General features: G+C 54.3%; 1 protein-coding gene and 1 long non-coding RNA gene across 6 annotated transcripts in view; one reads left to right on the forward strand and one right to left on the reverse strand.

Annotated features, from left to right (window-relative positions):
• Nucleotides 1-15,165, reverse strand: part of RNF212 (ring finger protein 212) — a 64,036-nt gene that overhangs the window by 36,989 nt on the left and 11,882 nt on the right. For 2 of the 5 annotated variants that reach the window (XM_016952718.4, XM_024355953.3), the window contains exons 3-4: nucleotides 9,802-9,876; nucleotides 2,217-2,273 (exon numbers count right to left, since the gene is read on the reverse strand). In XM_016952718.4, coding sequence (XP_016808207.1) covers nucleotides 2,217-2,273; nucleotides 9,802-9,876 — 132 coding nt within the window. Of the gene's footprint in view, nucleotides 1-2,216; nucleotides 2,274-2,297; nucleotides 5,440-9,801; nucleotides 9,877-12,767; nucleotides 12,858-15,165 lie in introns of those variants that run through there. The other 3 variants (XM_054683677.2, XM_016952717.3, XM_016952722.4) reach the window with 3 other exon arrangements.
• On the forward strand, nucleotides 5,108-14,795 carry LOC129143830 (uncharacterized). Its single transcript, XR_008547739.1, has 2 exons — nucleotides 5,108-5,187; nucleotides 12,714-14,795. It is a non-coding gene; the product is annotated as an uncharacterized LOC129143830 (long non-coding RNA).

Consider the following 15,165-nt stretch of genomic DNA (forward strand, 5'->3'; position numbering starts at 1 on the left):
AAATGTGCATAAGTAACCAAGAGCCAGGACGGTGGAGAAAATGTCTCCAGGGCATGTGAGAGATCTTCACAGCAGCCCCTCCCATCATAGGCCCAGAGAAAAAAAGTAGTTTTATGGGCCGGGCCAAGGCCCCCTGCTCAACTCTCGTGCAGCCTCAGGACATGGCGCCCTGCATCCCGGCCGCTCTGGCTCCAGCCATGACTAAAAGGGTCCAAGGTACAATTTGGGCTGCTGCTTCAGAGGGTGCAAACCCCAAGCGTTGGCAGCTTCCACATGGTATTGGGCCTGCATGTGTGCAGAAGACAAGAGCTGAGATTTGGGAACCTCCACCTAGATTTCAGAGGATGTATGGAAATGCCTGGATGTCCAGGCAGAAGTCTGCTGCAGAGGCAGAGCCCTCATGGAGAACCTCTGCTAGGGCAGTGCAGAAGGGAAATGTGTGGTGGTTGTTCCCACACAGCGTCCCAACTGGGGTGCTGCCTAGAGAAGCCATGAGAAGAGGGCCACTGTCCTCCAGACGCCAGAATGGTAGACCCATCAACAGCTTGCACTGTGCACCTAGAAAAGCTGCAGGCACTCAACCCCAGCCCAGAAAGCAGCCACTGGGGCTGTACCCTACAGAGCCACAGGGGTGGAGTTGCCCAAGGCCTTGGGAGCCCCCCTACTCTTACATCAGCATGTCCTGGATGTGAGACATTGGGTAAAAGGATAAATTTAAGATTTAATGGCTGCCCTGCTGGGTTTCGGACTTGCATGGGGCCTGCAGCCCCTTTGTTTTGGTCAATTTCTCCCATTTGGAATGGGAACATTTACCCAATGCCTGTACTCCCATAGTATCTTGGAAGTCATTAACTTGTTTTTGATTCTACAGGCTCATAGGTGGAAGGAACTTGCCTTGTCTCTGATGAGATTTTGGGCTTGGACTTCTGAGTTTATGCGGGAATGAGTTAAAACTTTGGGGGACTGCTGGGAAGGTATGATTGTGTTTTGAAATGTTAGAAGGATATGAGATTTGGGAGGGACCAGGGGTGGAATGATGTGGTTTGGCTCTGTGTCCCCACCCAAATCTCATTTTGAATTGCAGTCCCCATGTGTCAAGGGAGGGATCTGGTGGGAAGTGATTGGATCATGGGGGCAGTTTACCCCGTGCTGTTCTCGTGATAGTAAGTTCTCATGAAATCTGATGGTTTAAGAGTGTTTGGCAGTTCCCCCTGCCCTCTCTCCTGCTGTTAATGTAAGACGTGCCTTGCTTCCCCTTTGCCTTCTGCCGTGACTGTAAGTTTCCTGAGGCCTTCCCAGTGATGCGGAACTGTGAGTCCATTCAACCTCTTTCCTTTATAAATTACCGAATCTCAGGTTATTCTTTATAGCAGTATGAAGACAGACTGATACAGGGTGACAGGACAGTGTAGGGGTGAGGGGTGACAGGACGGGATAAGGGGTGACAGGATGGGATGAGGGGTGATGGGATGGGGTGACAGGACAGGGTGGTGGTAGCAAGATGGCCTGAGTGGTGACAGGATGGGGTAAAGGTGGCAGGATGGGGTTGGGGTGACAGGACAGGGATGGGGTACCAAGATAAGGTGACAGGATGGGGTGAGGGGAGAGATGGGGGTGACAGGACAGGGCAAGGTGACAAGACAGGGTGGGGGTGACAGGATGGAAGGGGAGTGACTGGCTGGCAAGCAGGGCCAAGGGTGGTCTGTCCACTCCAGGTCTGGGTGTACACACAATGTTCATGCACAGACAGGAGGCAGCAGGGTCACAAGCTGGCTTCCAGACTCGGGGAAGCGGCCCCAGGGTCCCTTGTCTTTAAAGCTGGGTTCCTGACTTTACCTACTACGTAACCTTCAAAGTATTTTAAAAAGGACTTGTTTTTTAAAATGGGATGGTTGAGCAGGGAAGCCTTCAAGCTGCCTTCCAAACTCCCAAGGCCCCAGTGTTGCCCCCGGTGGCTGAGGGGATAAGTGTGGCCGGGCAGGGAGGCCCATGCGGTGCTGCACCCAAGGGGCTACTCAGTAACTACAGACAAGGGTTGGGCAAATAGGCTGCTCAGAAGGGGACAGTGACAACGTCCCCATAGCTGGAAACACACAGAGAAACAGATATTGCATCTAGCAGCCGTCCCCTTTGAGAGCAAGGTGTTAATTAACAAGTCTGACATTTAAATCTAAAGGTCAAAAAAATTCAAGTGGCAATGAATCAATTCCACTTACCTTTTCTCTATAGAAGGCTAACAATCTCTTCCTGTGTTTTTCTTGAAATTCTAAAATCTGAAAAGATCATAGGTTTCAGCTGCTGACACAGATCCACGGTCTCTGTGGCTGGAGTTTTGTTGGGGGAGGAGGAGGCTGGAGGGACTCTCAGGACAGCTCACAGTGCTTGTCTTACGTGTGTCCTGCCCCCACAGATGCCCATGGCCAGTGCTTGCACAGGCAAGGCCAAGGGCAAACACAGGGGAGGCTTAATGGGCATGATAGGAAAGTCTCCCCAGCAACCTGCTCCATTCAAGTTGCGAGTGGTGCTCTACCGCTGGGCCAATCACAAGGTGCTGTCCCTCTGATAATGGCTACTGGTTTGAGGAATGGCCTCCTGACCAAACAGGTGTGGACCAATGGCTGGGGCAAGTGGAAAGAGAGCCGGCACACAGAATGAGGCTAAGCGAGACCCACAGAGCTGGCAGAGGCCTGGTGGGCCTGTCTGCACTCCCAGGGCCAGCCATGCCTGACACCAGCACCCTCCCATTTACAGGAGCCCCGGGTTCCACGCATGCTGTCTAGACAGCTTGAACTGGGTTTCTGAGAGTACCAACATAAGGAGGAAAGAGAGTCCTGTGATTTCCTCAGAGGAAGAAAAGAGCTATTTCGTATGAGTTGAGTGTTCAGACAATGGTGTCTACCCTCTGGAAAGACCAGGCTGGAAGGGCCGACAGACAGCAGGGCTAACTGTGGCTCCACTGGTACTGAAAGTTGGCGTCCTCTAGCTCCATCCCCCACTTCACTCCACCTTGCCATCTGCGATGATAACACAAGCAGGAGGGAGCGACCTTGTCTGCCCATGGCTCACTGGCCAGGTGCAAACACAGGGCAGGCTTCTTCCCTCCTGTGGAAAGACAGGCCCAGCACATGCCAGGCCTTTGTTCCCAACCTCCTCCATGAGAGGCCGTCTCCAGAGGATGGGGATGACAGCCTCGTGGTTTCCTGGCTGCTGCGTCCTCAGAATGACTTGGAGCTCTAGGGTTCTCCCCTACTCGACAAGGGGACTACGTCTCCACCAAGGAGGGAAGACAGTCCTGGGTGCTACCCCGTGGGCTATGAAGAGGAGTGGACAGAAGGACTCCGCAGGCTGCCCTGACCCCAGCTCTTGTGCACATTGCAGGCCATGGCCAGGGCACCTTTCCCACCTTTGCCGACGCTTCGCAAGTCCTGCTGCCTGTCGGGGACACCTGCACATGCCCCTCAAAGCCACACTCAATTGTGCCTGTGTGGGAAGCTTCTCCAAAGCACCCTCAGCAGGAACATTCCACCCTGCAGGCAAGCGCCTCTGCTCCTCAGCTTCACATGTTCGTGGAGGAACCTACCAGCAGACGCGCCTCATCCCGGCTGTGGGGGTGCCTGGTCTGGCTGTTCTTAGAGAAAGGCCTTGGGGAGACGAGGTCAGTCTGTGGCTGATCCTGATTTGGCAGGGCAGGTGTGGCCGCAGCAAGGACTGGGCTGCAGGGAAAGTCTCCAAGGGGACCTGAGCAGCAGATGGGATGAGTTCTACTGAGGGTGGAGCTGGGGAGCCTCACATGAGCTTGGGGGGCAGCCAAGACCCACTTGTCTGGGTGTTGCAGGGTCTACACCAGCCTCCAGGACTCCATTAGGGGGAGCCACACAGGCCTGCAGCCTCATGCCGCCTCCGTGGTTTGTCTGGCCTGGACTCTGACCAATGTTGGGGCCTAGAGACTTGAGACACTGGGTGTGGCCTCAGAAGAGGGTAGATTTTAATAATAAAACAAAGTTTAAAAGGGACAGCGAGTGTTTATCTTGCAGAGAATATGCCTCTTGAACTGAGCCAGAGAAACAGGTCAATGAAATCATTGCAAAACTCCAGGGCTGTGATGGTCACAGAGGCTGCGCTGGGCCAGGTCAGCCCAGGGCCCCAAGGAAGAGCTGCCCGGTGCTCACGCGTGCTTTGCCCGCATCCTGCGAACTGGGAGGCCGCGAAGGCCTGAGAGTCAAGGCAGTCGGGGGAGAATGCAGGTCACTCACGCGGACTCTTGCCAAGAGGCCAGGAGAGGCGGCTGCCTGGTCCGGAGCACACTTCTCACTCTTCGGTTCAATACCAGTTCTCCTCCATGGAGTGGCCTGTGCCTGCATTCGTCCACATGAGCTCCCGACTACGCCAGGACCAGGGTCTGCATGCTCGGTGCTGACGCAGCCTGTGGTAGGGCAGAGGCTGGGTGGATGGAACGGATCTTAGAGGATTATTGGGAAGAGGAAGATGTTTAATTGTTACCAACTAGACTAGGAAGGCGGACCAGGGCAGGCAGTGGCTGAGGTGGTTTGTTGACGCTGTCCCAGGGCAGGTCCTGAGGCCTGAGCCTTGGTGCTCAGTTTTGGTCTTGGGCCAGTTTTGCACTCTTAAAAGTGACTGAGGGCCCCAGAGAGCTTTGCTTATGTGGGTTTTATCTGTTGATATTTACCCTATTAGAAATTAAGACTGAGACAAATCTAAAAGTATTTATTAATTCATTTAAAAATAACAATAAATCCATTATGTGTTAACATATTGTAACAAATATTCCAATATTTATGTTACGTTGATATTAGAGCATAAATGTTACAATACCACCTCACGTCACACAGCTGCGGGAAAACTCCACCCTGCGTTTGTGACGCTCACCTCCACAGTGTAACTGACAAACAGTGGGGCCACGAGGTCACTGGGCAGAGCCTGTGCTGCCCAGGCTGGAGCCAGCCGTCTCCACGGTCCATGCCGGAAGCCTGAGAGGCACGAGAGGCAGAGCAGACAGGTGGCTGGAGGGGCTGGCCAGGTCTGCTGGGTCTTCTCTCCTGAGACAGCACCTGGCCTCTGCAGCACTTGGCAAAACCACCCTGGAGCGTGCAGCCTGTGGCTCCGATGTCTGTGATAACAGACATGTTTTATGAACTCAAGCAACTTCCGGCCCCAAGGGGACTTGGCGTGAGTGAGGGTCCCGCTGGGATGGAGCAGGGTGAGGGGGTGAGGTGCGTCCTGGATGGTGTTTCCATGGGCCTCTGGTTGGCTCTGGGACCGCCGGCATCCTGGTCTGGGTGCCCATGTTGTGCTGACCCAGTGTTCTTGGGGATCTCTGGCTGCTGCTTGGCTTCCATGGGTCGAGCCTCTGGGCACCTCCCTGGAGGATGTGGCTGGGCATAACTTGAGACGGCAACAGCCTCGGGAAAGCCTGAGATACTGTGGGTGATTCAGGCTGTTTCAGAAGCAAGGAAGCTTGCTGCAGTGGGATAACCTCCCAGAGGAGGACAGTCTTGGGGACCTGGCTGACCACAGCCTGAAGGCACAAGCCCACGAAGGAGAGTGCCATGCGGGGGTCCATCCTCAGTCTCCTGCCTCAGATCCTGGCTGCCCCCACTAGGCCTCTTTCCCCACAAGGCAGGTGGGGTGGCCAACGGTGGGAGCTGCACTCTTCACGGAAGAGGGAAAGGAAGTGCAGGGTGGGGACCAGGGGAAGGACCCCTTCCTCTCCTGGCAGCTTTCCCCCAGACTGGTGGACTGCAGCTGTCCGGTGACATCCAAGGAGGCCAGAAGTGCCACTCAGCATGTGGGGGTGGGCACAGAGGACAATGACCTGCGTCATAAGCTAGGGGTGGGGGAGGCTTGGAGTGGAGGCGCGTGCTGACTGGGAGGAGGGTCAGGAAGAAACAGGTAGAGAATGGACAAGCCGCAACTGAGAGGACTGGCACAGCAGCTGGTAAAAGCTGCCAGGGGAGGGGACCATGGAGCCAACACTGCCATGGCAGGGGCTCAGCTGCCAGGATGGGGGCCCATGGGGCCAACACTTCCACAGCAGGGGCTCAGCTGCCAGAAGGGGGGCCCACGGGGCCAACACTGCCACGGCAGGGGCTCAGCTGCCACAAGGGGGGCCCACGGGGCCAACACTGCCACGGCAGGGGCTCAGCTGCCAGAAGGGGGGCCCACGGGGCCAACACTGCCACGGCAGGGGCTCAGCTGCCAGAAGGGGGGCCCACGGGGCCAACACTGCCACGGCAGGGGCTCAGCTGCCACAAGGGGGGCCCACGGGGCCAACACTGCCACGGCAGGGGCTCAGCTGCCAGAAGGGGGGCCCACGGGGCCAACACTGCCACGGCAGGGGCTCAGCTGCCAGAAGGGGGGCCCACGGGGCCAACACTGCCACGGCAGGGGCTCAGCTGCCACAAGGGGGGCCCACGGGGCCAACACTGCCACGGCAGGGGCTCAGCTGCCAGAAGGGGGGCCCACGGGGCCAACACTGCCACGGCAGGGGCTCAGCTGCCAGGATGGAGGCCCACAGGGCCAACACTGCCACGGCAGGGGCTCAGCTGCCAGAAGGGGGGCCCACGGGGCCAACACTGCCACGGCAGGGGCTCAGCTGCCAGAAGGGGGGCCCACGGGGCCAACACTGCCACGGCAGGGGCTCAGCTGCCACAAGGGGGGCCCACGGGGCCAACACTGCCACGGCAGGGGCTCAGCTGCCAGAAGGGGGGCCCACGGGGCCAACACTGCCACGGCAGGGGCTCAGCTGCCAGGATGGAGGCCCACGGGGCCAACACTTCCACGGCAGGGGCTCAGCTGCCAGAAGGGGGGCCCACGGGGCCAACACTGCCACGGCAGGGGCTCAGCTGCCAGAAGGGGGGCCCACGGGGCCAACACTGCCACGGCAGGGGCTCAGCTGCCACAAGGGGGGCCCACGGGGCCAACACTGCCACGGCAGGGGCTCAGCTGCCAGAAGGGGGGCCCACGGGGCCAACACTGCCACGGCAGGGGCTCAGCTGCCACAAGGGGGGCCCACGGGGCCAACACTGCCACGGCAGGGGCTCAGCTGCCACAAGGGGGGCCCACGGGGCCAACACTGCCACGGCAGGGGCTCAGCTGCCAGAAGGGGGGCCCACGGGGCCAACACTGCCACGGCAGGGGCTCAGCTGCCAGAAGGGGGGCCCACGGGGCCAACACTGCCACGGCAGGGGCTCAGCTGCCACAAGGGGGGCCCACGGGGCCAACACTGCCACGGCAGGGGCTCAGCTGCCACAAGGGGGGCCCACGGGGCCAACACTGCCACGGCAGGGGCTCAGCTGCCACAAGGGGGGCCCACGGGGCCAACACTGCCACGGCAGGGGCTCAGCTGCCAGAAGGGGGGCCCACGAAGCCAGCATTGCCATGCAGGGCTCAGCGGGGATCGGAGGCCTGGCAGGCAGAAGGCCCTGGGTGACTGTCAGGGAAGGACAGTGTCAAGAAGCAACCTGCTGCCCTGAACCCAGAGAGCCCTGATCTGGTGGGGAGGGCTCCCAAACCTGAGATTCTAACGTGTGAATATGGGGAGGGGGCATCTTGCGCAAAGGACCCCAGAGCTGACTGAGACCACTTTGTCTCAATGTGACACCAAAAGCAAAAACAACAATAAAACAGACCAAATGAACACTGTCAAAATCAGAACCTTTTGTATGTAAATGTTTCACCATTAAGAAAGTAAAAATTCAACCCACAGAAATATTTTGGCAGAAAATATTTGCTGATCAAATATCTTCAAAGGAACTTGCCTCCAGAACACAGAAAACACATGGTCTCGGGATAGTGCACCTGGCTCATCACAGAACCAACCACACCCTACAGCTCCATGGTCTCGGGATAGCGCACCTGGCTCATCACAGAACCAACCACACCCCACAGCTCCATGGTCTCGGGATAGTGCACCTGGCTCATCACAGAACCAACCACACCCCACAGCTCCATGGTCTCGGGATAGCGCACCTGGCTCATCACGGAACCAACCACACCCCCCACAGCTCCATGATCTCGGGATAGTGCACCTGGCTCATCACAGAACCAATCACACCCCCCACAGCTCCCTGGTCTCAGCATAGCGCACCTGGCTCATCATGGAACCAAGCACACCCCCCCCAGCTCCATGGTCTCAGCATAGCGCACCTGGCTCATCATGGAACTGAGTGCACCCCCCCCCAGCTCCATGGTCTCGGGATAGTGCACCTGGCTCATCACAGAACCAAGCACACCCCCCACAGCTCCATGGTCTCGGGATAGTGCACCTGGCTCATCACGGAACCAAGCACACCCCCCACAGCTCCATGGTCTCGGGATAGTGCACCTGGCTCATCACAGAACCAAGCACACCCCCCACAGCTCCATGGTCTCGGCATAGCGCACCTGGCTCATCATGGAACCGAGTGCACCCCCCACAGCTCCATGGTCTCGGGATAGCGCACCTGGCTCATCACAGAACCAACCACACCCCTCACAGCTCCATGGTCTCGGGATAGTGCACCTGGCTCATCACGGAACCAACCACACCCCCCACAGCTCCATGGTCTCGGGATAGTGCACCTGGCTCATCATGGAACCAAGCACACCCCCCACAGCTCCATGGTCTCAGCATAGTGCACCTGGCTCATCACAGAACCAAGCACACCCCCCACAGCTCCAAGGTCTCGGGATAGTGCACCTGGCTCATCACAGAACCAAGCACACCCCCCACAGCTCCATGGTCTCGGGATAGTGCACCTGGCTCATCACAGAACCAAGCCCACCCCCCACAGCTCCATGGTCTCAGCGTAGTGCACCTGGCTCATCACAGAACCAAGCCCACCCCCCACAGCTCCATGGTCTCGGGATAGTGCACCTGGCTCATCACAGAACCAAGCACACCCCCCACAGCTCCATGGTCTCGGCATAGCGCACCTGGCTCATCATGGAACCGAGTGCACCCCCCACAGCTCCATGGTCTCGGGATAGCGCACCTGGCTCATCACAGAACCAACCACACCCCTCACAGCTCCATGGTCTCGGGATAGTGCACCTGGCTCATCACGGAACCAACCACACCCCCCACAGCTCCATGGTCTCAGCATAGTGCACCTGGCTCATCACAGAACCAACCACACCCCTCACAGCTCCATGGTCTCGGGATAGTGCACCTGGCTCATCATGGAACCAAGCACACCCCCCACAGCTCCAAGGTCTCGGCATAGCGCACCTGGCTCATCATGGAACCAAGTGCACCCCCCACAGCTCCATGGTCTCGGGATAGTGCACCTGGCTCATCACAGAACCAACCACACCCCCCACAGCTCCATGGTCTCAGCATAGTGCACCTGGCTCATCACAGAACCAACCACACCCCTCACAGCTCCAAGGTCTCGGGATAGTGCACCTGGCTCATCACGGAACCAAGCACACCCCCCAGAGCTCCAAGGTCTCGGGATAGTGCACCTGGCTCATCAGGGAACCAAGCACACCCCCCACAGCTCCATGGTCTCGGGATAGTGCACCTGGCTCATCACGGAACCAAGCACACCCCCCACAGCTCCATGGTCTCAGCATAGCGCACCTGGCTCATCATGGAACCAAGCACACCCCCTACAGCTTCATGGTCTCGGGATAGTGCACCTGGCTCATCACGGAACCAACCACACCCCCCACAGCTCCATGGTCTCGGGATAGCGCACCTGGCTCATCATGGAACCGAGTGCACCCCCCACAGCTCCATGGTCTTGGGATAGTGCACCTGGCTCATCACGGAACCAAGCCACACCCCTCACAGCTCACCTGGGAGGTTTCCCTCGAGTACTTCTTACACAGACTGTCTATGCTCATGAAGAATGCCTGGATATCTGCGTCGGTCTGAAAGAGAAAGAAATGACTCTACATTTATTGTGTCTAATAAGTGCTTCTGGCCCCCAGTTAAAAACTGTACTTGAAGACCTAGAATTAGCTGTAGATGACTGAAGTGGCCAGCACATTGTGAATGGCCTCTCAGGGGCCCTGCCAGGGACAGCCTCGATCAACAGGACAGCCCCTCGTCCTGGCCACTTCCCTCTGAGGGCTGTGCCGGACAGTGGTGAGGGCCAGGAGGCAGAGCAGCCTGCCTGGCAAAGACACGCTCCCTCCTCAAAAGGGTCTTAGTGAGGGCAGAAGGTCACCATGAATGAAGGCCTCCAGCCCAGCCTCCTCCTTTAGTATGGAGACATACTAAAATCAGAAGGATGATATAGGCTGACAAGCATTAAGTCACCACTATGTAGTCACAAGTACATGTCGAGTTATTTAAAAAGCAAGTGTAAGGACCTTAAGAAAGGACGCAGGTTTAAGAAACAGCGTCTCGTAGGTCAGGAGTGGTGGCTCAAGCTTGTAATCTCAGCACTTTGGGAGGCCAAGGCGGGCGGATCACAAGGTCAGGAGATCGAGACCATCCTGTCTAACACAGTGAAACCCCGTCTCTACTAAAAATATAAAAAAATTAGCCGGGCGTAGTGACGGGCACCTGTAGTCCCAGCTACTCGGGAGGCTGAGGCAGGAGAATGGCATGAACCCGGGAGGCAGAGCTTGCAGTGAGCCGAGATTGTGCCACTGCACTCCAGCCTGGGCAAAAGAAACAGCATTTGGTTACAAGCCCTCATGCAGACGCTCCCAACTTCCTTCACAAGTGTCTCCAGGATGCCCTGCCTCACCTCCCTGCACCTCTGGCCTTCCCTCACTTTCCCCACCCAGGACCACGTTAGCACAGAACACTAGGCGACAGCTGTCCTAGGCATGGAGCTGCTGTGAGCTAGAATCGCTTGAGCAGTCCAAAGAAAAGAGGCTCACGCCTGTCATCCCAGCACTTTGGGAGGCCAAGGTGGGCAGATCGCTTGAGGTCAGGAGTTTAAGACCAGCCTGGCCAACATGGTGAAACCCCAACTCTATCAAAAATATAAAAGTTACCTGGGCATGATGGCAGGTGCCTGTAATCCCAGCTAGTTGGGAGGCTGAGGCAGAAGAATTGCTTGAACCCGGGAGGTGGAGGTTGCAGTGAGCTGAGATCGTGCCACTGCACTCCAGCCTGGGCAACAGAGCAAGACTCCATCTCAAAAAACAAACAAACAAAAAACAAAACACCAAAATCCAAAACCAAAAACAAAGAAAGGGACAAACACCAGAATGACAAGATGTAGGAAGAACCTCATGCCTCCTCCCATTCTGTGGTTCAGGACAGTGAGCGCATAGAGAGTCAAGACGGTCATCTAAGCCCATCCACCTACCTACCAGTGGCTCCCCAAATCCCACTGAAATGATAGTAAAATTTAGGAAAAAAACACTCTATTTGTGGTAGAAAACAGGAAATGATATCTTGAATTGACCAGACTGAAGAATTCTAGAAGACAGAGTATAGACTGGCTTGGATCAGGATTAAGGCACCAGCTCCAAAGCCTGGGGCAGGTGCAGATGAAGAGGTCCTGGAAGCCACTCCAGAATCCACTCCCAGGCTCCCAGAGGCAGAGGCCAAGCAGAGCATCCTGGAGGTGAGCTCCTCTGTAACAGGGGGACTGAGACCCAACAGAGGGGAGACCTGGCTCTGGCTCGGATGGGGTAGGAGCTCCCGTGTAACACCCTCCCATACACACCAAACTGCAAAGGCACAAGCAGTATGTCCAACGCCACAGGCATCAGGAGCTCAGAGTCTGGCCTAAATCCAGCTCTGCACACCCTTGACCTGCAACCCTGGTTCTTCACCTAACTCCACCCTGCCTCGGTCTCCCCACGTATAAAACAGAAGCAGAAACAGCACCCCCTCAGCCCCGGCCATGGCAAGTAGCAGGTGATACAATACAGAAAAAGTGCCCCCAGCAGAGCGTGGCCCATGTGAGTGCGCAGGGAGTGGGAACTGTCACTGTTATCTAAGGTATATTATAAATACACAGATGCCTCAGAGACAAGACCAAGAGCTCCACGGACCAGAAATGGGAGCAACGGAAGAAGCTGTCACAGATCGATATGGCTCCATGGCCTTCCGGGTGAGGGGGACTGAGTCATTCTACACATGACAGACACCCCAGGATGTCCAGAAGATGAGCCTAGAGACAGAACAGCCAAGAAGTCTACAAAACTAACAAATGGCATCACAGCACAGATGCACAGACCTCAGTGAGGCCTGAGCGGGAGAACACAGGCAGCCATTCCTCCACCCCGGCACTCACATTGCAGAGGGCCAGCGATAAGCCAGGTGCCAGAATTTTCAAAGTGCTAAGATGCATTCACTTTCAACAAAGAATTCTGAAGTCTGTGAAAATGTGCTTCAAGAAAAAGACATTTTTTAAAAAACAAAAACTGAAAACACTAACAGCCCAGCACTAAAATAAATAATAAAGGAATTCCCTGTAGGTAAGAAAAATAATTCCTGATAAAAGCACAGAGATTCGGGAGGCAGCGAGGAGCAGGGAAGAGGGGGAAATGGCGGAAAATCTAAGTGAGTATTAGCTGTCCATGGCAGCACCGTATGGTGGGGCCTCGTGCAGTGAGAGCCAGTGTGGCTGCAGGAGCGGGGCGGGGCAGGCCAGGAGAAGGGGGATCGGTGAGAGCTGAGGCCCTCGCATCATCAAGAAAATTGAATTTTTGTTAGACTTTTAAAAGTCAAGATTGCTCGCACAATCCCCAGGAAAATCACAAACGAATGTTTTCTTTTTGTATTTAATTTTTAAAAGGTGGGTGTGTGCGCCACAATGGTACAGTAACGAGGATACATAGTTAAATCTCACAGCGTGACTGAAGGCCTTTGCTGCGTCTGACGTCATCATGGCAGCGCGCGTAAGGAATGGAGAAAATCAACCCTGGTGCAGAGCAATCGAGTCCACAAGGTCCGACGGCGCAAGCGGACACGGGTACCACTGTGCGGGATCCACGGGGCTCTCCTCACGCAGCTGTAAAGGCGTGCTGTTGGTGACTCGCTGTCAGACACAGGAAAGGGGCGCTGCAAAAGAGGGCTCTTATCATCATGAAGGCTGATTCAGCCACTGCCACTAGGCAGGAAGGGGGTTCTCTGACTAGGAATGCTAGCCCTAATTTACTGTCTTGAAACACACAGATTGTACTGGCTACAGCACGATACTGTCCTTGGGGCGCCAGGCTTACACAGGACTTCCTTGCTAGACTCTCGGCTGTCAACACTCATTTCATCTTCTTTTGCTTGCTGCCTGTGTGGACTTTGCACGGTTTCAGAATCGTACCAGGCTTACTGCTTTCCCGTGATACTTCTAGCGTTAGGTCTTGTTTTGTGTTCCTGTCAAACATTCTGAAATTATTGTTAAGACCCAGTCACAACACCGTCAGATCCATTCCAACAACACTGAATTTGTCAGACACATGGTCCTTTTCACACAGTGCACAGCTTACTTCCAAGCTACTGGTGCACCTGTTACATTTCCACAGGCATTTTCCATAATTTTTTTTTTTTTTTTTTTTTTTTGAGATGGAGTCTCACCCTGTGGCCCAGGCTGGCTTGCAGTGGCGCGATCTCCGCTCACCGCAACCTCCACTCCCCAGGTTCAAATGATTCTCTAGCCTAAGGCTCCCAAGTAGCTGGGATTACAGGTGTGTGCTACTGAGCCTGGCTAATTTTTGTTATTTTCAGTAGAGATGGGGTTTCTCCTTGTTAGCCAGGCTGGTCTCAAACGCCTGACCTCAGGTGATCTGCCTGCCTCGGCTTTGCAAAGTGCTGGGATTACAGGCGTGAGCCACCGCACCCGGCCGCGTTTTCCATATTGAAGTTCCAACTTTTGACTAACAAATGGTCTCTATCATCATATTTGACCACTATGGCTGAATTTTACGTCAGAAATTAGGAGATGATTTCAGACAAAAATGACCCGTTACTGGAATCATCAGGTTCTTCAGTGTAGATGCCTATCACAGAGGGCAGATGCTCTCATGTCACATGAGCAAATAGTTCCTTTACTGCTGCTAGATACAGATGTGTTACAGCTGTTCAGATGGAATTCTGCGGCTGAAATCACCTGTTAGCTCTTCCATATTGTCAGGCTTGATATCCACAATATTAAAACTCCTGTCTATAATTTCCAGATGCCAAAGACTTGATTTTAATCTGCAAATCACCTGCAGATAAATATGTTTCAAAATCTCTATTAACAGGAATTGAGTTGGTGTGACCAGTATGAGCACTGGCAGATGCTCTTTGTGGAGTGACCGCAACCCCTAGACCCACGAGCCTAACGACAGGCACTCACAGTGCAGTAGCCGTGGTGGCATCTCTACACACCCCATCTTCCTCTTCAAGTTATATCCTTCTGGTCTTTTGTCCCTTTCACTGATTTTCCATAATTGTATTGTTTTATTATTGGTAGACAATACCGAGCAGAATTTTTCTCGGGGAAACCACCTAGCTTTGTTGAACTTTTCTTCCGTTTCTAAACTTTTCAAGTGGTCAAACTCTGGCTCATGGTTCTGAAAGGTCCTGTAAACATGGTATTCCCTTCTGCTTAAGATGAGATTTTGTTCATCTGCTCCTGTTGAAGGATTATGACTCTGCCACCTGTATCTCCAGTTCCTACTAATTCTCCAGAATGAATAAGTTCTACTGGGGAAGAAAAAAGCTAATGAAATAGTTATGGTCAATAGTTATAGAAAAATTAATGAAATTCCACACCACTCGTGACATCATCTGCTACATCGTCATCTATTGCTCCTTTCACCTGAGAAACCTCTACTGAGTGTCATCCCTCCTCCAGCTCCTGCCATAGGGAAACAAAAATACACATATGGCCCCATTATGTTTCACCTTGTGAAGGGCTCTTCCTTCTCAGCACAAAAATATCTGTACATACACCTAAGAAAGCTTGCAGCAGGGGGTAAACTACTTTCCTTGACCTAAATGTTGGTTACACATTATGATTCTGAAAAATTGACTGAGGTATACACTCATAATGTGTGTACTTGGCTATGTGTTAGCTCACAGAAACTGTAACTAAAAACTTGCAAATATTTAAAAATGAATATACTTTTAGGTAACACATGGGTCACAGGAGAAACTGAGTAAAAATATCAAAATTCAAAGATAAAAATATAGTATCATCAAATATATATACTGCAGGCAAAAATGAACACAGAAGGGAAGTTATGACCCTATAGTGTAATATTATA

Source organism: Pan troglodytes, chromosome 3, assembly GCF_028858775.2.
Source record: "Pan troglodytes isolate AG18354 chromosome 3, NHGRI_mPanTro3-v2.0_pri, whole genome shotgun sequence".
In the NCBI taxonomy this organism is placed as follows: domain Eukaryota; kingdom Metazoa; phylum Chordata; class Mammalia; order Primates; family Hominidae; genus Pan; species Pan troglodytes.